Genomic DNA, 25462 nt, shown 5'->3' on the forward strand with positions numbered 1-25462 from the left:
TTTACCGAGACGTTGGAGACCCCCATAAGTGCTGTTTGTGCCTCACTTCCAATCCCTCCAGCAAGATGGAAGAGTCCAGCCCCATGGCGCGGGGGCAGTGAATCACCACAGACACGTGCTTGGAGAGAAGAGAATACTGTATTTCAGCGCTTGCTACGATGTCACATACACATTATACAGTGCAGGTCAGTACAACGCCAGACACGGGATACACAGAACAAGCCCCCGCTGCCAATGACGTCCCCCTCTGGACCCCAGTTCTCATGCAGTGTGTGCGCACACAAAGTGTGGCCACAAGATAGAAACCTCTTGTGCATTTACAGACCCCGTCCAAGGGCTGCTGGCGAGGGGACAGGGGAAAAGGGACTGTTTGAGAGAGGAATCTGAGGCAAGCTGTCGTGGACCTGGGTGCAAGGCCTGGAGGAGCCCTGATATGCTAACAGCTCCCAGGGGAGGACTCTGCACACAGGCACTGTGATCGAGTGGATCTAAGATGGGTTATTTAATGAGTCCAGGGAAACGCGTGTCCAACCTGGGGGGCCACGGTGGAGCTCTGCGTTCGAGGGCCATGGGGTAGGATCCCTCCTTGGAGCCACATAATCTGACTACTCAGAAGTAAATGTGGCTACCCAAGATAAATCCCAGGAAACAGAGGCTTCCTGCAGACCACGGCCTCTGCCAGCATCTCTGCCCTCGGGCAGTTGAGACATTAGGGACACTGTATTGGCCCTGGGGCTGGCTTCACTTGGCCAGGGATCTCTCTGGGGGTGCGGGTTTCTATTCAGCAGATCTCCACGACACTGAAAATCACTTGGATTTCCTGATCGTTTCTAATCAACTCTCTGCATGAACCAGGGATTTTAAGCCAAAGCAGGAAGATTTTCCAAGCTGCAGACAGTCAAGCTAAGCAGCAAGAGATGTCAGGGTCCTCGGATGTGCACGGAAGATGATAAATTCTCCCCAGAAACAGCCCTGAGGCATGGGACAGCCAGTTAGTACAGAGGGCGCTGTGTGATACTGCCCAGCGTGGCCTCAGCACAGTCTTGTGAAGCCAGGCACTGGCACTCTCTGACCTCTGGCCAGGTTCCAGCCATCTCCCACTGCACAGGCTGGCTCAGTGCACTCAGGAAGGTGTTGGCAGTGGGATACAAACAGGCAACTTTATAACTGGTGCCAGGATCAGGCACTTTGAGAGCAGCTGTCAGCCTCTGCTCACTCATTCCTGCCATCTACCCACTTGCCTCTCCTCCCCACTTGGAAAACAAAATCTGTTGACAGGAATTTCTTTTGAAGGGCCACGTGCCCACGCTGCCACTTCTACCTGGCAAACAGGCCTGGTAGAAGGTGGCTAGAAGGTTAAAGCCCATCTACACAGCTAGCGACTACTGTACTTTACGTCAGGACCCAGGTACAAGCCATCATCTCCACTGAGAGGCACCCAGAAATCCACAACTGGCCTGGCCTACGCAGGATCCAGATGTGCCCAGCACTTGCCTGTCTCTCCCTATGCTAGCTGGAACCATTCAGCATCAACAGCCGTGGTGGAGCGTGTACCCGCGAAAGCAAACGCTGTGTAGTGCTACTTGAAAGGTTGCAGTGAAACAGAACACGACTCGCTACAGAAACGAAGGACGCGTGACGCCTGTTAAATGCTTCAGGACAAGTAAGGTGAAGATTGCTTTTTTAAAAGAGTTAAATGCGCACATTCGTGACCCTTCTGAGATTCAAAGAGCTCAGCCTACATGTCGGACTCGACCGAGCTGTGCATCTGGGTGTGAGCGACTGCAAAGAAACAGCTTTGGATGCTCAGAGTTCAAAGGCAGCTCAATCTAACCCCAATACATGGAGCACATATTAATTACCTGCAGCTCAGTGATCTGCATTTGATAGTGTTGGGAGACAACTGCTGCTGTAGGCCACTGCCTTCTTACCTCTGCTCTGCATGGCAGTGGAGAGCTCAGGTTACACTTTGGCAGGAGAGCTTAAAGGAAAAAGCATGTTAAAATGCTGCAGACCTGTGAGAGGGGTCTGGTCTGCCTGGGATGTACCTGTGAGTTTGCTTACCAGCCAGTGGGAAACACGAGGCTCTCCCTAATATAGCCAATCTTGCCCTTGGCTCTGCCAGGACGGAGCCATACCAGATACCTGCTTCCTTCCCATGCCAAGAATCTTCACTAGACACATCAAGGGTGCCTTCTTGGAGCAGGCTAGCAAGTCACCAGCTACAAGGCAAGGACACCCCATGCAGAACCAGAGGCTGCATCCACGAGCTCGTGGGGAGACAGACCCTGTTTGAACTCTCCTGTTTGAGCTCCCAGGGGCTATGAGAGCAGGGAGACATGGGCAGTGAGTCGGGACCTGCTGTGTGCGAGCAGATGGCACCTCTGGTCTCATAACTAAACATGCAGGCTCCCAGGAGGGCAACGAACACACAAGATTGACACGATTAGCCAAACTGTAAGTGGTTGAATAAAAGCAATTAGAAAAACCCCAGCTACAGACAGCCGAGCCAAGCAGAGTTGCGTGGGCTCCCGCTCTGCTTCTCACAGGCCTTGCGCCCAGGCAGCGCCCCTGAGAGCCCGTCCAGACATCCGGCAGCTTCCAACGGGATTGAAATCCGGACCTTAGAAGTCACTGAGGATGCTGATGTCTGCAAACTCGTTCCTGTACCGGTGGGCGTACAAGCTGAGCAGGAAGGCCCACTTCAAGGAGATGAAGCTCCACACGCATGACAGGTAGTAGCTCTTGGGGTCAGTCAAGGCTAGGGAAGAAAAGGATCTGGTTACACACAGACCCCCATTTGTGCAGCTTGTGAGGACAGAGGTGAATCCCACATGCACAACGGGGGCTGGGATCATGCTGGGGTTTAAGGTCCCTCCCCCTGCCACCTTCCTCAGATACGTTGGGTATTGGCTGCAGCTAAAATGGGACTGTGATTGGGCTGTGCTAGCGCTCCTGTTGGGATTAACTCCTGGAGGTCCCGGCTAGAGAGTCTTGCTTCTCCACTCAGGGTCAGACTGAGCAAGGAGCAATGGTAGCAAGTTGCCGCTAGAGAAGCTGAGGTTAGATATTAGGAAACACTCACTAGGAGGGTGGTGAAGAATTGGATCAGGCTACCTAGAGAAGTGGTGCACTCTCCATCCCTGGAGGTTTTTAAGACCCAGGCAGACAAAGCCTTGGCTGGGATAATCTAGCTGGGGCTGGTCCTGCTCTGAGCAAGGGGTTGGACTAGATGTGACCTCCTGAGGTCCCTTCCAACCCTCATTTTCTATGATCACCATAATGGGGAATCTGGAAAGAGTTTCACCTCATGGTCAGACTGGCAGACTCTGGGGGGTTTACCCTTCTCTGCAGCATGGGGCTTGACCCTCATCTTTGGCTCCAGTGCACTTAACACTCCTTGAAGCAGCGTTTCTCTCGGCTTTATCTGTGGCAGGTTTGGGTGCTTTGGTGTCCTTTGGGCAATTGGCCTTTGTGACAGGGCTGATTGTGTTGTTTTAGGACTATGTTAGACAGGGACGGGCAGGGTAGGGATGATTCTGTCTTGAGCAGGAAGCAGGACTAGATGTGCCTTTCAGAGCTCCCTTCCAGCTTGACTGGTCTGATTTTATGCTCACCTGCCAACGACACAAAGGGAGGCTATGGGAAACCTTGGGGGCAGGGCAGGTAGGACAGCAGGGCTTGCAGTACAGCAATGCTGCTCAGTGACTGGCAAGGGACACTGCTCCATGCCTGCCTGGCATTGAAAACTTGCTCCTCTCGCGATAGGATGCCCTTGTTGCCAAGGGCTAATGCCAGCCAGGGCTGCATTAGTAGAAGCACCGTCAAGGGCAGTGATTCTTCCCCCCCCATTCTGTATTCGTGAGGCCACATCTGGAGTCCTGTGTCCAGTTTTGGGGGTCCCACTACAGAAAGGATGTAGACAAATTGGAGAGAGTCCAGTGGAGGGCAATGAAAATGGCTTGGGGGCTGTGGGACATGACTGGTGAGGAGAAGCTGAGGGACCTGGGCTTCTTTAGCCTGGAGAAGAGAAGACAGAAGCCTTCAACTCCCTGCAGGAGGGGTTGCACAGAGGGTGGAGCTGGACTGTTCTCAGTCGGGGCAGATGACAGAACAAGGAGCAATGGGCTCCAGTTGCAGCAAGGGAAGTTGACGTTAGATATTAGGAGAAATTTTCTCATGAGGAGGGTAGTAAAGCACTGGAACAGGCTCCCCAGAGAGGTGGTGGCATCTCCATCCTTGGAGGTTTTCGATGCCTGACTAGACAAAGCCTTGGGTGGGATGATCTAGTTGGGGCTGGTCCTGCTTTGAACAGCGGGTTGGATTAGATGGGACCCCCTGAGGTCACTTTCCACCCGAATTTTCTACAATTCTCTCATCTGACCCCCACAGCCTCGCCTGGAGCTGTCAGTGCATCACTTGATATAAGTGAGCTAAGGGGGAAGCCCAAACATGAAGCACTGCAGGCTTCACACACATGAACGTTGCCAGCTTCAGAATTGGTGACCTGCCCTGTGTAGGCTTCAGGGAGCCAAGGAAAAATAAGTGCCAACATGCAGCCTGGCACAAGAGAGAGTGGGTGCAAAGGACTCTTTCCCCTGCTCCAGGACCTGCAAATGCAGTTCTGTATGGCTCACAGGAGAGCTCAGTGTTGCTAAATGCCTTTCTAAAATCAGCAGCTTGCTTATATGGTGTACATCAGCCAGCCCCTTCCTGCCCCTCCCATGACTAAAGTTGATCCTTCCTACCATCTCTGGGGCCCTCAAAGGCTCCTACATTAAGGTCATATAGTTAAGCAACTGAGACCTCTGTCACCCTGCTCTGGAGCACAAAAGAGGCACAGTGGTGTGGAAATCAAGGGCCTAGGCACAAGCATTTCAAGCAGGCACAGACGAGAGCAGAAAGCAGACACCCAAATCTCTGCGGGACGGGACCGCAGGCTGCTCAGGCTAGGCCCGCACCCAACGTGGACCCCTAGAAAGCAAGGTCTCCCCAGCCAGTATCGTGTTCACGAGTCACTGGGGCAAGGATCCTGCCTCTCTGGTTTAATGCCAGTCTGTTTGGGGGTTTTTTTTTTAAAGAGAACTGCAGGGCACCAGAGGCTGAGAAGGGCAGGCGGCCTGAGCAACTGCAAGGCAGATTCATGAAATGTCCCAGGCCTAGCCCCACAAAGCCACAGGTTCACTGGATGTGACCTCTACCCAGTCACGTAAGCTCAGGTCTTTCCACCAGACCCTCCCCAACACACAACTGAGCTAATTCCACCCTGGCTGGAGCCTACTTACACTGGTGTTTGGTGATGGCCAGAGCGAGAAACGTGCAGAATCCCACCAGGGAGAGGGCTGAGAAGAGGATCCCGATGCAGAGGAAGAACCTCAGCCCTTTCAACCAGGTCCTCCAGTAATCCTGCACATACATCACATGCGTGATTAGGGCCCAGAGCGCCAGAACACCTGCTCAATCAGACAGCAAGGGGAGTCAGTGTCACGGATCGCGCAGCAACACAGAAAGGCGTCTACAACAAGTATACAGCATCTCCCGCCCCGCACACCACTTAAGAGCATCCAGGCTTTGCAACACCTTGACTAACCCCCACCCGTGCGTATATGAAATAGGATACACTTTTCCATTCCATGCTGATGCTGGGCTTATTTAGGGACTGGGCTATTGAGTTACTTTTTACCTTCCTCACTCTATGAGTGGCCTCCAGCCCTATATGAACCCACGCCCCCCAATGCTTGCCCTGTATATAAGCACTGAATCACCCTCCTGAGACCTCCCAGTGGGGTCTTGCTATAACAGATTGCCTTCCAAACACTAGCTTGGGACTTTGCTCACATTATTTGAGCTTCAGGGAGAGAGATCAGCTCAGGCTACTGGCCCAGGTGCATCCGGGAACCGCTGTCCTGGTCCCTGCCACAACTCCCACGGCCTGGGCCCTGCTTTTCCAGAAGACTTTGCACTCCAACAGCCCTTTCCTGCTTGAGTGCCCAGCTCCTATTGATCTCAGTGGCATGCAGCACTGATGCAAATCTTTGCCAGGGGTCTGAAGCTGGAGACTGGCACGGGCAGCGAGTGACCCCCTGTAAAAAGCCCCAGGGGTGGGGAGGAAGCAGTCTTTGGGGTAGAAGCTTGCTTTCTACAATAGCCTTTCATTGTCAGGTGAATGAGGCCGCTGTCCTCCCTGCCACCCCCTTAACCCTAACCCCCGCTCCCCAATCTCCTGCCTCATTCAGTCTACAGCTTTCTACATCAAACGAGGTACCAGCCCCCACAATCACTGTACTACCCCGATTCACCCCACCCCAGAGCACAAACGGGGAGGGTTATTAAATGGTATGCACCAGGGGGGGAAATACTCTCATGTGGCTGCCCTTAGCTCAGGCCTAACCAGAGGCGATTGCCACCGCAGGGAATTACAGGAGAAAGGACATTAAGTGTTTAAACAACAGGTGCTGGTCCCTGAAAGAAGCCTCACACCCAGACTAGATCAGGGTGTGCCCAACCAGAGCCATCTCTGCAGCTTGGTCTAATGAGCTTACACATGCCTACCTCTACGCTGTGGGCATCACTACCAGATGCATGAGACTGTTGAAGGAAAGCAGACCACAAACTCTCCAAGTCCAGGAAGGAGGATGCCCCAATACGTGAGATCCTACCTCTATAACACGCTGTTCCTGGTCACTGCTCTCATTAATCTCCCCTCCCTGGCAAGCCTTTTAGTTCTTGCCCTCCATGCCCAACTTGCTCTAAAAGTAATCACGGAGAAATAAAGCTGGAAGGGACCTTCGGAGGTCGCATCTAATCCAACCCCGCTTGTGGCTGGATCAGTCCTGTCCAAACCGTCCTATACACACGCATAACCTAAACAGCAGACATCACACCCGAACCTGCCACAAGCAGAGAACCACGGCAGCCAACGTCCTGCTGCCGTTAAAGGTTGTTAATATGTGCCCGTGCCCCTGCTACAGAAGAAGGCAAACCCCCAAGTCCGTACCAATCTGACCCGGGGGTAAAATTCCTTCCGGGCCCCAGATACAGCAACCGGTCTGACCCTGAGCAGAGGGGCAAGACCCTCTAGCCACGCACCTCTGGGTTTGAGTCCCAGCAGGAGCTTTAGCACAGCTCAGTCCCCATCCCCAGCCTGGGCTGCAGCCAGGCTCTCTAATAACTCAACAAAACACTTAAGCATGCTCTAATGCGGGCACAGCAATCAATTCTTTCCTAATCCTCTTGGGAAAAATGCTGCTAGTAGATCAAGGGAAGAGACTGTTCAGCACTGGGAAGGTCACATCTGGAGCCCTGTGTCAAGTTTTGGGGGCCCCCACTATAGAAAGGATGTGGATAAGCTGGAGAGAGTCCAGCAGAGGGCAATGAAAATGGTTTGGGGGAGCACATGACTTGTCAGGAGGCCGAGGGAAATGGGCTTATTTAGTCTGGAGAAGAGAAGACCGAGGTGGGATTTAATAGCAGCCATTAACTAGTTGGGGCTGGGCCTGCTGGGAGCAGGCGTTGAACTAGATGTGACCTCCTGAGGTCCTTGCCAAGCCCTTGTTTTCTATGAACTCCCTGAAGCAGAGTTGCACTGAGGATGGAGCTGGACCGTTCTCAGTGGTGGCACATGATAGAACAAGGAGCAATGGGCTCCAGTTGAAGCCAGGGAAGTTTAGGTTGGATATTGGGGAAAACTCGCTCACTAGGAGGGTGGTGAAGCACTGGTACAGGCTACTCAGAGGGTTTGTGGCATCTCTATCCATGGAGTGTTTTAAGACCCGGGGAGACAAAGCCTTGGCTGGGATGATGTAGTTGGGGCGGGTGCTGTTTGGAGCAGGGGGCTGGACTTGATGCGACTTCCTGAGGTCCCTTCCAACCCTCCTTTTATCTGATTCTATGAATAGTTGTTCTCTTTTTCTCTAAAACCTTAAACAAAATATCAAAGGGATGAGACACCCAACATGGGAAATTTTCAGGCCAACCCATCGGTCTGGCATGGTTTTTCTAAGCAACTGAAAACTGAATCTCAGAATGGTCACTTCGCCTGTAGGTGACACGACCGACTCCATCTGTAATCAGCTATTTCTCTGGTTTAGGTCTCAATAGTCAAGGGAAGCTATGAATGATTCTCCATGGGTCAGGAGTCACTTAATCATCAACCTCTCATCACAGCGCTAGTTTACAAGCAAGAATTTGTTATTCTTGGCTGGCTTTCCACCCTGACGCATTCATGTCTTACAGGGTAACTAATGGGCATAAACTCTTTGCAACGTGCCACCTACATTCATATGTCATTTTAAGAACTACGTGGACTTGACATGCCCAGGAAAATGCATTCGACGTGGTACATAATGACACCAGGACTTGAAAGGCAGTTAATTTGGAGCAAAGGTGCCAGAAACTGCCTTGCACGCCATAAAGCAAAGATATGTCGCTAAATCTTGTGGCTAATCTTGCTAGCTCTCTTTCATAATTAAGCAGGGTCACTGAACACTGTAATGGAGCTAAGAGAAAGGCTCCTTTGTCTCCTTAATGCTACACCAACCGTCAAAAGTGGCAGTGCAAATCCATTGGGCTTGGCGTTAAACCCACTAACTTTTTTTAGCTAGTTTCTAACAGGCTTTCCCGATAACACCCAGCCACTGGGACAGCAATGATGCTGGATTTACTTAAAGTGTTGTAGATATGCAGAGCACTCTGCTGAGATGCATAATGGTTAAACACAATGCCAGTCTCAGTTACCTGGTACTTACATTACTCTAATGAGGGGTTATCTGCAAACTCATTACGTGGATTAAGCTGTTTAAGTGTATAGCATCTTTCATCCCTGCTCTCTACTTTGTAGCACATGCCAACTGTACTGCAGTTAACTGCGCCAGACACAGTGAAGGAGGAAAATGTCTGATGACTGCTACTGGAAGACATGGAAATGATGGGACCTAGTCCATTTTTGAACTGGTAATGCCAAGGCAGCGAACAGCTTCCACCTATGCTATTTTTGGCACATCCTTGACATCAAGTGGCAAAGCCAACCTGTCAACCATCACTGCAAAACTCAAACAACGGTGCCTATACTGGCTTGGCCATCTCCGCAGGATGGACAATGGGAGCATCCCAAAGGACATCCCATATGGGCAAATTACAGGTGGGGAGAGAAGAGTAGGGTGCCTGACACAGTGCTTCAAAGATGTCTGCAAGCAGAATATGGCGGCTTCTGGAATTGACCCAAACCTTTGGGAGGTCTTGGCAGGAGATGGGACACGATGGGGCTCCCTTCTCAATCATGGAATCCAACATCACAACGAGAAATGGTTACTCAAATTCCAACAGAAACGTGCCAGAGGGGAACAGCCTATTACTACAGTAGCTCCTAACACCTGTGACCACTGTGGCGGGACGAACATTGGCCTTTACAGCCAGAAGAGAAAATGCACCACCAGTCACTAGAATAGCTGCAATATCCACCATCGCTCGCTGATGAGAGGATGCCATATGGCATGGCAGTAAGCGGTGCTGGTGAGCACCCAGCACCAAGGATACCCTGGACTTTGTGAGTACTGCTTGCATAAAGCACGGTAACGTGCATACTCTAGGTACCTGGCCTGCTCCAGTCTCAACGCTACTCCCTTCAGGGGAATTTGCTAGCTACGCAGGGAAGTCCCAGGCCAGAGTGAGGAAGTTCTGCTAAGCACCTGGCTCTCGGGTTGGTTAAGTTAGGGAAAACACAGTCTTGCACCCAAAGACCCAGGAAGAGAGAGGCAAACACTCTTCCAAAGGGGCCAAAGGGGCAGGAAGAGCTGATGCAGAGTGAAACCAGGATATGCGAGGGAGGTGGAAGCAAAAAGGCAGAGCAGAGGTGGGGAGGTGGAAGGTGCATCCCCAGCCCAAAGCCTGTAAGAACAGAAAGGCAGACCTCGCCCCCTCGCTGGCTTCCTGTTTATCTGGACAGGCAGCATCTAGGTGCTAATCCTTAAAGCGGCTCCAGGCATGCAGAAACTTAACACCACAGATCTTGCTCAGCCAGCTACTGCTGATTTTACAGGAGATACAGCACCCTGCGTGCACACAGTGGCAAACGATCACCAGATACCAGCGCGGAGCTGTGGTTAGCAGGAAGACCCTCCCTGCTCTGTGAGCCCACGGAGAAAGCTGTTAAAACAAGCCCCACTTGAGGCTCGGTGGACGTATCTAGCACTGGTAGGTTAAACTCCTGCTCGAGGCTCCATGTTGCTTTTCAGCTGGCTCTTTCTGAGGAAGCAGAAATTCAAGTCACATTTAGAAAAACAAGACAAAGGGAAATTTCAGGTTGACAGCTTGCAAAACACGAGGGTTTCCTCATAGATGGTGCAGCTGAGAATGAGCTGTGCCAAGTCATTGCGTTAAATCTGCTTGGCCGAAGCGCTGACTCGGGCTGCCTGTCCCTCCCGGACCAGCGACGGGCTGAGATCTCACATGACAAACTCCTTCAGCACGTGAAGAGTCACTTGTGCTGCTTTTATAACAAAACCTGACCTTGCATTTTTAAAGGCCTGAAAGAAATGACTTGGCAGCTTTTATGCGTGTGCTCTGGAGTAGCCGGTTCAGACATGACCAAGCGAAAGCCTGGATGACTCGCACAATACTGACAGTGCAAAGTAGGTCGCCGTGCATCTTGAAGGCACATCCCAAGGACTGGTGTATAGTGATTACCTTCAGACTTGTCTCCACACCTGTTATTAACCCAGGGAATCGGGTGTAGGGTGGCACGTGGGAACAGCAGTTGACCTGCTTCTTTCTCCAAAGCCATTCGCCAGCCGTGAACAAGGGACTCGCCTTTAGACATGGCCTTGCTGCAAGCTGGTTGCGTATTTCTGTGCAATGCAAACTTCTCTAACAGGCTCAAGGCAGCCAAAGCCCAGTCTTGGGATTATGAAAGTAGGTCAAAGGGATTCATGACAGCCTGGAATCTCATATGCTCATGCTGCCTGTTCCCAAATTCACAGAAGTGGGAGCCTCAAAGAGAAAACAAAAGGCATGTCAGTGCCATCCTGCAGGCTGCAAAATCTGACAGTCCTTGGCAAGTGCAATAGCTGTTAAATCAGCATGAACTCACTACAGTATTTGAGATTTAAGATTGCTTGATGTTCTTGTACTATTTAAAGCTGAGGGTCAGGGCAATCCTGAATGATGCTGATGTCTACAGTGTAAACTGGCTCCCCTCACACACCATAACTAAGGGTCATAGCAACCCGACAATATATTCATGCTAGTTTCACCGAGACTCTAGAGATGCAATATGCAGATGCAAAACTTAGCTGCCAAGATTATTCAACTTTAAAATTCTCTTGAACATCAGCTACTCCCTCTCATACAGATTTTAAACCAAGATCAGCAGAGCCGATTATACTCCAAGGAAAATCAGTGCAGGGGCACATGTTACTGGGGACAATTCTGCTTTTACTGCAGAATCGGATCAGCCCGGCATGGCTTCTTCCACATGCTGCTCACATTTTCAAGATAATCAGATTGCCGCAATGGGCACATCATCTATTTGCCTGTCTGGATAATGCTCCCACACCCCTGATACTCTGAAGATGCAGCAGAGGCTTTGGAGGAACAAGCTGCAGTAAGAACCAGAGCTTGCAATGAATTTTACTTGACTGCAAAAAAGCCACAAGGCAGGCAGAACCTGAAAACAATTTTGAGGTCCAACCACATTCCCCTGGGTGCAGGTGGCTGGCCAGAGCCTGGAGAAGCAGTCTCCTAAGTTAAAAATGTCAGAAGTGACATCAGGCCACAACAGCAAGCATTGATTTGGGAAGAGTAAGCTTTCATCTCAGAGTATTTTTTTAGCCTACTAAGCCTCACCTTAACAAGGGTTGCCTCTCTGTCCTAACTCTAGCAGCCTGGCTTTGAATTCCTGTGTTGAAAGCGATGATGTTGTAGCCATGGCAAGTCCCGTAATTATATACAAGAGGCAAGGATTTCTTAGGGTGATATCGTTCATGGCACCATTTCATCAGGACCTGATGGAGAAGGTCTTGCATTTAAAAGCCTGTCTAACACTGTCCCAACAGTTGGTCCCATAAAAGACACTGCCCAAAGAAATCCTTGCCTTTTGAATTTCAGAGAAGCTGTGTATGGTGTCCAAATTGAACCGTTTGCTAAAAGCCTTTTGCACAGAACAGCCCCAGGGATGCTGTGATGAGAGGGGGTTTGGTCTCCCCTGTGGTGTTGATGGATGCCATTTCTTCCAGAACCCATAAGAGGCGGACCTTCCCGGGGCGGATCTCTGTGCTGGGGTAGGCAGACTAATGAACTGAATGGCCTCTTCAGGCCTGAAAGCATCTGAGTCATGCCAACTGCACAGGACCGGTCTCAGCTATATGTGACACGTTTCCAGGCAGCTCAGTGTTAAGGTTACCTAGCAATCCTGCCGCTTGCACAGCAGTGGGTCTAAGAGGCATTCTTTGCACTAATGGACTCTGGGCTGCTTAAAAGCCAGCATGCAAGTGTGCAGGCCGCACAGTTCACGAACAACCCTTCTGAAGTGCCATTCCTCAAAGGCCAGCACATGCCTTTCTGCTCATTACAAATCAAGTGCTTTAATCCAAGTTGGATCAATAAACTGCTGAGCAGAAAACAAGGGGGATTACGAGATGAGAGCCTCCACAATGAAAAATAATGGGAACAACAGCCAATAGACTGGAGAATTTATTGTAGCACTTTTGGACAGCGTTTATAGCTTCTCTGAAATTCAAAGCCTAATTCTAGAGAATTAGGACCAGTGCCTGCCTGAAAGGTAGCCTTCTTTGATATGCTCGGTGAATACTTACAGTAAACGAAGTCTTGGATCCCTTCCCATCCACAGGAATCCAAGGCATGCTAGATCACAATAAAGGCAGTGAGGCTTTATCTAAGAAACACAAGCAGAGAGCAAGAAGACAGGACAAAAGCTGCTGCTGGAGCTTGCAAAGACTCTCTTGCCTTAACTCGTGGGATGCTTGTTTGACACCCCTGGCTTAGGTCAAGTGGAAGTAACTTCAGACTCCTCACACCTACCGGAGGCTGCAGGAAGGGAGAAGCATTGTCCTTCCAGACTCTGCTCCCTACCAGCTATGCATAAGAGCACCAGAACAGGGAAAGGAAACAATGAAAGCCAGCAGATATCCCATAGGCCACTGCTACTGCTTTAAACCAAGCAGCAGCTATGAACCTTGTCTGAAGGATAGCACAGAGATGTGAGATCAAGACCTACTATTCTTGGAATAGGCCTGTTGTACTCCAATTTCTTCTCCTTTTTCAATATCTGAGCCTGTTCAGGACTGGCTCTGATATGCCTGAGATCCCCTTTGTTGGATCTCTTTTGGATCCAGGGAACAGTCAATATCCGTCTGCAGCACAGAGTCTCGAATGCTTGCAATTTTCTCTTGAATGCTTTCCAAGTGTCCAGCTTCCACAGCTGTGCGTTGCTCTCAGTGCTTTGAAGACTCTGATCTTGGTATTTAGCAATAGGCCTGTTCCTCCGTATCACATTCAAATTCTTTACCACTGCCCGAGCTTTGCCAAGGTCACATCTTACCTCACTTACTGTCTTCTGCTAAGACTGCACGCAACTAGGCAGAACCCAAGAGTTGTTCCAAGGGCTCTTTACCTACATGTAGTGTGGCTCCTTCCCTGGCTGGGTCAGCATGGAGCCCTTTGGATCTCACCCTCTGGAATATCCTGTTATGGGTTTACCTTTGCATCAGGTCTCTCAGCTCCCCCCATAACAGTGTTCTGAAAAGGGAGCCCCTTCCGTGATGCTAATGAGAGAAGCAGCCATAGTGCTGCTCTTCCAATAGCAGGGGCACACAGTCGCCAGAAAGACTATAAGCACTTCTGGCTCATGGCTTCATGTGCCCTGCATAGTAGAATCCCATCCTGCCTGCAGCATTTGGACAATACAGCAAGCAACTGCAGTCATGATGTTTTCTTCCTCAAACTCTCTCTCCTCTCCAGCTGGACTGGTTTCCTTCTTTTCAGGACTGAGAACTGTGGTAGCACGGTGCTGTTTACGACACATCTGAGACATGCTTTGCTGGAAAAGTCTTCTTTGAATGAGGACTTATCTATGCATGGGGTTATGCAAGTCGGATATTCCCGAAAAACTCCAGGGGTGGGGACTCGCTGCTTGCAGAACAAGCGGGAGGCCTTTCCCGTTTAGCTTAACTCACTGCTGGGTTAAGAAAAGGCAAGTACATCTGCACTGCAGCCTCCTGGGGGGGCTGCCAGAGTTAAAGGAACAAAGGGCTTGTGAGCTCTGACAGCAGTCATGACTGCGTTGGGATCTCAGCGGGAACACATGACAGCTCCGGATGAACACAAGGCCTGTGATGCTTGGGCCTGGCTTCACTTTGATGCACGCGCTGTCAGCAGCCTGAAGACAAAAAAATCCTCTATGTGACAACAGGGCACCCTGGGAGCCCAGAGAAGAGTCCCCACAACAAGATTAGGGTCACTGTGGAATAAGAAGGGGTTGAAATGGCTCTGCTCTCCCATCAACAGGAAGTACGCCCTGCACAGACGGGACCACGACCCCGCTGTAACGTGGCACAAGGGGAAGGTGAGAGCACGCCTGAGCTTTGTATGCTCTACCAGACCAGCGATAGTCAAGCAGAAGATCCTTTCAAGGGTGCCGCAGGGCGCTACGCAACATTAGCACGGCTAGGTGTGCCAACGTGATTCACAAGGTCAGAACAGAGCTTTCAAACAGGAATTCACGGTGTTAAAAGCCTGCTGACCTGCTGCAGATGTGCTGAGCTCTTCACAGTAGGAGAATTGCTCTAGTGTTTTTCTGTAATCAAAAAAAAAAAAAAGAAGTGAAAGCTAAGAACTGGGATTTTTTGAGGGGTGCTTGGCATCTAACAGGGTCGAGACTACTAGGCTGACTCCAGCACTAAAACAACAGGTGCCCGAGTCAGCTGCATACCTCCCCACAACTGCAACCAGTTACTTCGGTGAAGCTCCTGTGCTGAATTCACATAGACAAGCGGCGTCAGGCCTCCACAAGTAGCACTCGAACAGCAGTCTGGGGAATCTTCACTTATAATCTTGCATCCTTCACACTCGGAAACATGTCCCTTTTCACGTATGTCCCCACAGACTGCCTCCAAAATGGCCCAGGGCTAAAGACGATCATTCCACAAAACACAAATCAAGAGTATTTCCTACTCAAAGCGACAGAAAACGGTTGCATCTGAAACAAAGATGAATTAACCTAAATACACAAAGCCTCAAGAAGAGGCAGCAGACCTAGACTTCCAATGACAACTGACAGCAAGTCAGGAACAGAAGCAACAGAAGCTGACTTTCTTTCAGTAAAAAGCCAACTTGGGTATTTTGACAGGGTTTAAATGTGATATTTATAATAAGCATAAACAAACCAGCTCAAAAGGCAGGCTGCCGCCAAGTTTGGTGAACAAGTTTCAATGGAAAAAAGGTGGATAATTAACCTCTGCATTTCGAAAAGGTAATTCCAAAGCTTCCCATGTTTGAGATAACGGAAGCAAGCATTTTATTTTCTCTAAATGAAAGAAACCCAAACCAACCACTCCCCATTCTGATTTTTCACCGTTCTGCGCTACAATCATGAAGATCCGTGCAAAGTCCGAGCACTTCACTGTCTGATCTTGAACCAAGCAAGGACTCAAGCATAAAGCTGCCAGAAATAGCTCACTGGACAGATGACAAAGCGCGCCTGTGCATGGACACACGCAATCGGTGACATTTTCGTGCTAGTGAGTTCCCAACACTAGACACTTAAACAACAATTAAAACACAGAATTGTTCATTGGCGCTGTACAAATTTCAGCTAACCATGAACAATGCTATTGTGAGCTCCTGGCAAACGTCCGGGGAGAACGAGATCTGAAGTACATTGCACTCAATAAAAAAAACCGCCTTGTGCTAACGACCTTCCCAACTGAACATCCCACGCAGCCGATAAACGTAGATGTTGCCAATGCTTCAGGAAAAGTAATTGTGTTTAAGAGAGCCTAAGAAGGTCCACTCCGAGCTCAGGTTGTCACTCTGAGCTTTTGAAGACTGCGCCTTGCCAGGCTGGCATTTCTTCCATCTCCTTGACTGGGAGACGTGTTTCCTTTTGAAAGCTCAAGCCGAAATAGTTCAGCTTGGGCCGTTATGGGAACGAGTTAAAAAAAGGCTTTTTCTGTTTGCTTGTCTAAACAGCTCGGATGCCAAAAGAACCAAGATTCAGAATTGCAATGTGTTGGGAGAGCAGTCCTCTGAGAACAGCTTTTGCATGTGCCGGCGGAGACTGGTTTTGATTTGGTCAAGCTCTAATCCCATAAAATTGCATTTTGGGCATGTGCAGTGCAAGCCAGCCCATTTTTCAGCGCTTTTGGGTTCAGAGGAAAGCAGGCTGCACTGCACATGTGCAGGAAGAAAGGCACTTGGCATCTCATGTCTTTGCTCAACGCTTAAGTCTGCCTGATGGGTCGTTTTCTTAGCAGCAGGAAATAAGATTTATACATTTCAGATGTTTTGGGCTTCTAATGTTCCACTTCAAAAATCGAACAAATATTATTATTATTTTTCCTTGGCACTTCACAAACCTGTAAGACAACAGGTCTTGCCCTCTAGCAACTTAAGGCTGTCACTGAAAAGTGATGGAAAAGGTGCACGAAGGTAATGATATTTTCTTCTCTCTTTTTTTTTTTAGCCTATTATCTTTGTTTCTTAAAGCTGTGCAACCTTCACCCAAGACATAGGCAAGGAATTTGTGGTATTTTCATGAATAAATCTGAATTAAAAGACTAGCGACGTTGCAGAGCCTTTTCAAAAAACTCTTTTGATGTTCATTTTGTGCGGCTATCAATTCAGAACATACATACCCGAGGGCCTAGATAAGTTACTAGGACCTTAGGACAGCCAATATAATATACACCTGCTAAACTGAAATAGTAGAATTAGATTGTGTCCATCAGTTACTCGAAAAGTGCTTTAAAATGTCTCTAAGAAGTGCTTTTCTGTACACGTATCCGCTTCTTGGCCATTGTTCCAAAGGATCTGGTGCAAATTATGTTCTCAAAGCACGAGAGTTTTGTAGGCTTTGCCAGAAAGATCTGAACAGCTTGGAAACAGTCACTCCAGTCTCTTTGGAAAATAAAATGCATTTGGTGTCAAGACAGAGAAAAAAAAAATCCATCCAAGAGAAAATTAAAACAGAGTCAGAGGGGGGGCTGGGATATTTAAAACTGCACACATCCTGAAGTCATTCTGTTTTACTTCTCTCTCCACCCTCCATGCAAGACTCTAAGCTATTAATTCAGAGTATTAATTCAACCTTAAAACATAGTGTAAGAAGGAACAACCCCACTGCTGCTTTTCCTGTTCAGAGCAATGAACCATCAGTAACTGGAAGTAGGTAAAGGGTAGCCACACATGTCAGCGGAGATGGTCCAGCCTTGAGCAGGGGGTTGGATTAGATGCGATCTCCTGAGGTCCCTTCCAAAACGCATTTTCTATGATTTTATGAGAAATTTGACCCAGCAGATTTAAAGCCCCAGTACAAAATGAAATGGCAAGTCACAGAGACAGCTGGGATTTAACTTCCTCACTTGCTTTTCAGCCCCTTCAATATGCCGCCCTTCGGGCTGCCGGAGCCGGGTCCTTAGCTTGGTCTGTTGAAAAGGAGCCCGTGGTACAGCTTACCCTGCGTTGATTTAAGACAGAGGTTGGAGTTTTCAAATCCGGAGGCCAAAATCCATATTTAAGTATTAGTGGTTGCTTTTCAACATACGGCGCATCCGTGAGTCCCAGGTAAGCGGATGCAAGGGGGCAGCTGTCCAGCTTTTCTGAGATAATGTGATAACTGCAGACTCTTGGAAATTAGGGGCTCTGCGGGGTCTGGTCACAACTGCTAGCTCTAATATTATATAAAGAGCACAGAGCTCTGAGTTTAAATCTGTAAGAGGAACACATCAAAGAGAGTGAAAAATGACAGCCAGCAAAGGAAGGGAGATTAGACGGCAGAAGCGGCAAGGAAAGAGATATTTGGGGTAATCTAAAAGATAGGCCAAGCACACTGACTGTATAAACTGATTACAGAGAGGAGGCAGCTTGGCAAGAGGCAGAAATAAATGATGCTTCCTACCAAACTGTTAAATCATGGGAGACAGACCAAAGTGAACCTCAGCCAGACAGGGGGAAGCATCTGGATAAACAGCCTGGGAAAAGGGCTTGATGTCACAAACAAACGAGGAGAGAATTAATGAAAAAGGATGACAGGCACTGAAGCAAACGAGCTCATCAACATGACAACTTGGGATCTGGAACACGCCGATCCAGAAAACCGGAGGAGGCAGAAGAGACGGCTGAAGCTCGATAAAACGTGCCCGAACAAACAGGCAATGATAAAAGAGACTGGCAGGCAAAAATCGTCGCTAATGGGGAACTGCTCCAAAGATACTAGCTAAGCAAATTTGTCCCTTGGACCTAAGACAGCTTCAGGTCACAACAGCTGGACCTGAAACTCCCTGCTCAGGTGCCTGGATGAGGTTTCAGAGCTTATAAAAGATACATTTAGGTGGAGGAGCAGCAATTTGTGCGAAAACCAGTGATTTCAGTCTATGTCTGGATCAGCCTTTTTTTTCTACCGGGATGGAAGAGCTGCGGCGCTGCAAATGCTGCGTGTGTGCATGTGTGCGCGCGCGCACATGTTGTGTCACGAACTTCAGCTAATGAATGGTCATTTTGTATTTGCTACCCTGAAAACGCATGGAATTACAGAGCATTTGGAGAAGAGTGGAAGGGCACAGGCTACAAGCCCTACAAGGCCATCAGCGGCCTGGTCAGTCTATTCTGATCATAACTCTTAGCTATTTAACGAAACATGCCGGAAGCAAAATTAAACCAAAAGCCTGCATACCTGAGACTCAGGTGGCCACGGCACCTAAATGCAGTGGGTGTTTCTCAACCGTACACTAATTCTCACTTGGATCCTATGACCCCAGAACACGGTCTGCCCTTTAATCCGCTGAAGCATCCAACTTTATCTGCTTCCCTATAACCAGCTTCTTTTCCATCCAACTCACCAGACAGAATCACAGAAAATGAAGAAGGAAGGGACCTCAGGAGGTCACATCAAGTCCAACCCCCTGCTCAAAGCAGGACCAGCCCCAACTACATTATCCCAGCCAGGGTTTTGGGCTGGACCAAGGATGGAGATGCCACCACCCCTCTGGGTAACCCGTTCCAGTGCTTCACACCCTCCTAGTGAGAAAGGGTTTCCTAATACCGAACCTAAACCTCCCTTGCTGCAACTTGAGACCAAGTTCAAGCTCTACTGTTCAGCACACACATGCAAGCTGTGCTGTATGGCACACAAGCAGATACTCCAGAAAGGCTATTGGTAAGTAAGCCTTTATATTTTTCCTTATCATGCCTCTCCGGGTTTGTGGTCCTGTGGTCAAGTTAACTAACGACTGTAAATGTTAGCCTAGGTTCTCCACAAATATTGGTTCTGGACACATTCCTAGAACTTGGCCTAAGGCAAAGCAAGTGATTTTCAAGCTTCTAACTCGAATAGACAGTTGTGTTAACGGATGCTCCCAGCGTTAGCAAAAGGACCACAAGCTTTAGCCTGAACAGCCTCAGATGCTCGCTGCGTGATATGGAAAACTCTTCTGACCTTTCACACCAGCCCCCCTGCAGGAAGCAGATTCTTGCAATCCCTCTGCAATGTGGAGTGATTCAGAAAAGAACAGTTTCCTCATAGCTGTTTTGCTATTGAGGATGCTGAAGTGCTTTAACCAGGTCAGCAGGATGGGGAAGGCAGGCTGCACCTCTCCGTAAAGACTGAGGTTGCAAAGATGGAGCTATGAAGCGGAAGGTAGCTGGCTAAAGGGAGTATCTGCATCCTTCATATCACAACTGCCGGCTAAGTCTTTGCCACACCAGACACAGAATCAGCAGAAGACTGGCTTCCTGGAGACAACACAGAGCACGAGATCCCTTCAGAGCAGAAAATACCCTTTCAAACAGGAAATACTTAATCAGACAGGCTGGAATGAAGAATCACTCCTTGCTGCACCTATGGCTGATTACCTTGGTGGAGCCGATAGAAGAACCCACTCTCTTTCTGCTTCACACCCCAACAAAATGATTAGCAGGGATCCTGTTTTCTTCCCGATTTAAAAAAACCCCAATTTTTAGTTAAAAAAGTAACCCCAAATTCTATTTTTCCATGATTTAAATGAAATGCCACTAATATACAGACATACACATATACATACAGATAGAGTGGTGCTTCATTTAATTGTGGAAAAATTGTGGATTTGGGTTTATTTTTTATTTTTCCAGCCAAAACTTGGGGGTTTTTTTTAAATCAGAGAAAGCCAGGATCCCCAATGATTAGCGAAACCCAAGACTTTCCAAAGTGACTGTGTGCCTAATACAAGTGCTCTAAAGGAGTCCAAAAAGCAGAAGGGTGTTACAGCTTACTGCTTACTCCATACCTGGTGGTGGGACCCAGCCAAAAAAAAAATATCACTGGCCCCTTTGGAATTTAGGGCTTATTTTTCAAACTGCACAACCCCAGCAACACCCAGTCACCTCATTACTGATTCAGAGCTAATCCAGAACTTTTTTTTTTTTTTTTAATGAAACAAGGGCAGAGATGCTTTTAACTCTAAGCTCCTATAAGCCACTTCGGTGATGGAACTAGCTAGCTTCAATGCCTGGTTTACCACCATAAAGGTTCAAAATCTTGGCTTTTTAAAACTACTCCCCGCTCCTCTCCCTGCTAGGGCTACTCTCTGTTATTAACTTGAAGCTACACTCATCCAAGTACCATCAGTCAGAGGTTACGAATGCCAAAGAACATCTCCATTCCTCACTAAAGCCCTGCACTGAGAGAAAATTGCACCCACCGTCCAACCTCGGACCCTCTCAATGTCAAGAGCATCTTGGCTAGGAAGGAGCCATGAGCTGCTGCACTGTTCTGGAGATTTAAAGCCACACAAGCAAAACCAGCGCCTGAGGACAAAAAGACTTGGGAAGTAAAAGGAATGGGGTCTGTATCACTTCAATTATTCCTTTCCTGATTTCCAGTACTCAGCCTGAAGTTATTTCAGGGGTGCAATAATTCCTCTAAGCAGCACGTTCTGGTGAGGATCAAACACGAGAGTGAGTTCAAGTCTCACCAACAGTGCTTTTATAAACTGGTAGTTCAAAGGACACCCGGAGAGAGCTCAGATCCTGCCAGGAGACGTTTGGAGGGTCTTGTGCACAAAGTCAAGAGAAATTCCTGCCGCAGACCTTCCAGCTTTGGAAAGCTCTGCATCTCCAACGGGACTACAAGCGCCTGTAAACCAGAATGAAGTCTGCAGTTAAACCCTGTCTATAGCAAGGAACTTTTTTAGCGTGTTAGCAGACACAGCTATCCTGGTGCTTGGGAGCGTTCAGAGCCTGCGCTGGATCCTTGCTTACATCAACCTCTCAGGCAAACAGCGTCCAAGTTCCAGGTAACGTTTAGAGTCCCTTTCTGACATCAAGAACCTCCAGCATTTCCAGAATATCTATAGATATATCCGTATGATCCCGGCTCTCCCAGAGTTAGATGTTTCTCCCAAAGATATTACTTGCCATTTAGCAATTGCATTTATTTCCACGGTCTGTCTCGCACGGTGCCACTGTTCATCCTGTGGCTGAGCTACACAGCCTAATTCCCCTGCAGGAAGAGATCATCTGATCCAACCAGACAGCTTTTCTGAGCGGGCAAGAATATAACAAGAGCTGAAGCTAGACAAGTTGAAACTTTGGACAAAGGGACAATTTGTGAGGAGGAAGGGAATTCACCTTGTTTCTAGGCAGACTCTCCACCACTTCAAGTCTTTGAATGGAGACAGAACATGTCAGTAGAAAATACAGACAAGCAAAATCACCCCACCCCAGTGGAGACTAGGAAATCCCTCTGGTGGAGACTTGCTTACTCTGGCACAGGAGGCAGGGCAGACTTGTACCTTCCAGACTAATCAAAGTATGCATGTGATATTATCAGGGATCCTGGTTTTAACTGATTTAAGAAAATCCCCAATTTTTGGGTTAAAAATGTAACCCCAAATTCACATTTGTCCATGAATAAAATGAAACACCTTTAATATAGATGTATGTGTATATGTATATGTATTTCATATAGATGTATGTGTATATATAAAACACAATCTACTCTGGTTAGTCTATAAGGTGCCAATCTACTCTATCTTCTACTTGACTTCAGACTAACATAGCTGGCCGCATCTTTCAACACAGCTTAAACCAAATCCCTTAAGTACCTGGTAAAATAGAGTAAGTTATGGAGCTGGACTGTTCTCAGTGGTAGCAGATGAGAAATGGGCTCAAGGAGCAATGGGCTCACATTGCAGCAAGGGAAGCTGAGGTTGGATATTATGAAAAACTCTCTCACTAGAAGGATAGTAAAGCACTGGAACAGGTTACCCACAGAGGTGGTAAATGCTCTGTCCTTGGAGGCTTTGAAGACCCAGGCAGACAAAGCCTTGGCTGGGATGATGTAGTTGGGGCTGGTGCTGCTTGGAGCACGGGGCTGAACTAGATGTGACCTCCTGAGACCCCTTCCCACCCGAATTTTCTACAACTCTATGAACCATCAACAGAGTCCTTCTGCTGGTACAATCACGTCTAAGTTACATTTCCGACTCCAGGGCCGAGTCAGAGGGCGACGCCATCTTTCTAACACGCCTGGTGCTGACAAAGCTTCCCAGCACAACCCCACTCTGCAGGAGACCCCCCAACGCTTCCCTGAAACCCTACAAGTCCTCACGTAGACACCTGCAGGCTCAAGAGCTGCTTCTTGGCACTAAAGCCCCACTTGCCTGGATCGTATTGTCACCACGCAGTGCTACAGCTGCAATAAACCCAGTCCCGCCAGCATGGGGTGCCCAGACACCCTAGATCCACCCCCGGGGGACAACGGGGGAGCCCAGGCTGAGCCTACACCGCACCCGTGTGCCAGTGGCCTCCACCAGCGCAGTGCCGGCAACCCCTCGTGGCCATGGAGCCCCTGGTGCCCAGGCCTGGCATGTGACTGCCCCCACGACGGGGTCCTGCCAGGCTCACCCGTGTGAGGGCACCGGGCAAATGCTCCTTTTGTGACCCCCCGCCACTTCCCTGTGGGGTGCTACAGAGATCACAGGGGGGCACAAGGGTGGGGGGCAGCAGGGGCTCCCCGGAGGGGCATGGGGGGGGAGCAAGCACTCCCCATGGGCCACACAGGGGGGTTGGGGATCCCCCCGAGGCTGCACAGGAGGCTGGGGGGGGAGGCACCTCCAAAGAGGGGCCCAGGGGGGCACAGGAACCATGGGGGGGGGGCTGGATAGCAGCTCCACAGGGTGGGGTTCGGGGAGCAGAGAGCCAGGCTGCATGGGGGCAGCAGGGGTCCCCATGGGCCGATTGGGGGTTGGGGCAGGGGCTCCCCCAGGGACCCAGGGGCAGAGGCTGCATGGGAGGTCTGGGGCTCCCATGGGGACAGGGAAGGCAGGGGCTGCAGGGGGAGCCCAGGAGAGGGGGAGGGTTCCCGGGGGGGGGGGCAGGGGCTGCGTGGGGAGAGATGTGGGGGGTCGCGGCCGCCGTACCGGAGAGCCCCCCCGCGGCGGCCGTGGCGGGCTGGCGGAGCGGGGGCGCGAGGCCCCAGGCGAGGAAGGCCGAGAGCCCCATAGCGGTGCCGAGCGCGGCGTAGGCCAGGCGCAGCGCGAGCGGGCGGCCCGGCGCCATGACACCGCCCGGCGGGGGGAGGGGGGGCGGAGAGCGGCCCCTGGCGGCCGGCGGCGGCGTCACGCGCGCGACCCCCCGCCCCGCGCCAGCCACGTGCCCGTGACGTCGGCTCGGGTGTGCGCAGGGCGCGCGCGTGACGTGTGTCGCTCCTATCTCCTCCGCGGTCGAGGAACCGGGCCGGTTGCGCGTGGCGTGCGCGTGCTACAGGCGGCATGGCCCCCCCGCGCCCCGCGCACGAACAGCACGTGCGTCGCGTGCATTCAGACGTGCAAGAAGTGACGGGGTCAGGCTGGCCGCTGCCGCCGACACAGCGACTGTGTCACAACCACGCGCAGCAGTGTCTTCCCTTTTTCCCGTGTTCACAACCACGCGCGACTGTTTGTCTCCCCGTGTTCACAACCGCGTGTGAACAATTTCTTGCCCTCTTCCTGGTCACGACCACGTGCGACTTCGGCTTCTTCGCATTTTTCGGCGTTCACAACTGCGTGCGACTGTTCGTCGGGCCATCTTCCCGTGTTCACAGCTGCGTGCAACGATTTGTCTTGCCACCTTCCCGTGTTCACAGCCGCGTGCAGCTGTTTGTGTGCCTGAGCCATGCCAGCAGCACAATCGCGTGTGCGACATGAGTGTAACTGTCACCTGGCGTAGCTGTAATCAGTGCTTTTAACGTCTCCTGTTGTTCGGCGGGAGGGAAAGGGGCTTCGTTGCCATTGTGGCACGGGTCCCCTCAAGGCAGAACCCAGAAGCCTTTCTCGAGCGCTCCTGCGCCGTGCCTTGTGTCCGCCACTTCTACCGCGGGACCAGGCCAACCCCCCCAGTGTGTAACTGGTTTCCTCCTACTTGAAAAATTCCTCATCTTCCTTAATTCTGCCCCCGGGGGCATCTCCTTGTTACCGATCGCTTCCCCAGGGAATTTCCTGCCATTCTGATGCATCTGATTTAGTATCCGCTTCCCCTTTCTTCCCTTTGTTACACACGCGCTTTTAATAGCTGCTTTCACTTCCCGCCTGAGGTCCGTTGCTTATTCAACCACCATTGTCTTCTTTCGCAATTGTGGGATTGTGGCTTTTGGGGCATCTAAAAAAAACACGTTCTTAAATAGTTCCTAGCTTACGCGTCCGCAGGACGTGATTGCAAAACTGGCGGCTACATGGCCCCCTACCCCCCAGGAGCTGCAGAGGCCGGTACCCTGCTGAGAGCCTGGGAAACAGTTATTTTGCCGATTCCAAAAATTCAGACTTTTTTTTTCCTTTGAATTCCCCGTTTCTGTGTATGGGCCAAAGGGCAGATCCAGGCAGCTGGTATCTTAGCTCCTGCCAGCTGAGGCTAGATGTGCCTGCTTGGTTGTGCGTGCATGTGTCTGTAGAGCTGTGCGTGCACATGCGCGTGTGCGCACGCACGTGTGTACATGTGTATGTGTGTGTGAGTGCAATAGGAATTTAAACTCTAGATGGCAGCATCTTCCTTTAGTTACTATACTTGGTTACAGGGAGAGAAACATCTGTTTGTCATTGTCATTGCTGGTATTATCATCATCATCCTATTATTATCATTATTATTATTACTACTGTTATTGTAACCAAATTACGTTACGTTATTATTATTATATAATTGTTATTGTTGGTATTATTGTTGTCATATTATTATTATTATTATTATTACAATTACTATTTTGTGGCTTTATGCAAACATACAG

General features: G+C 49.8%; 1 protein-coding gene across 2 annotated transcripts; it reads right to left on the reverse strand.

Moving 5' to 3' along the window:
* Positions 1-119: 119 nt before the first annotated feature.
* SLC48A1 (solute carrier family 48 member 1) lies at positions 120-23995 on the reverse strand. Of its 2 annotated transcripts, XM_090056311.1 has the most exons (4): positions 23628-23995; positions 14757-14809; positions 5286-5453; positions 120-2761 (listed from the first exon to the last, which is right to left on the reverse strand). In XM_090056311.1, the coding sequence occupies exons 1-4, from the start codon at positions 23978-23980 to the stop codon at positions 2625-2627; spliced, it is 711 nt and encodes a 236-aa protein (XP_089912437.1). In that variant the 5' UTR covers positions 23981-23995; the 3' UTR covers positions 120-2624. The 2 variants fall into 2 exon arrangements, with proteins under 2 accessions (XP_089912437.1, XP_089912438.1); XM_090056312.1 differs by lacking the exon at positions 14757-14809 and having other exon boundaries at positions 23628-23807.
* Between the last annotated feature and the right edge of the window lie 1467 nt (positions 23996-25462).

This window comes from Crocodylus siamensis, chromosome 6, assembly GCF_052110815.1.
Source record: "Crocodylus siamensis isolate JL-2025a chromosome 6, ASM5211081v1, whole genome shotgun sequence".
Lineage (NCBI taxonomy): Eukaryota > Metazoa > Chordata > Crocodylia > Crocodylidae > Crocodylus > Crocodylus siamensis.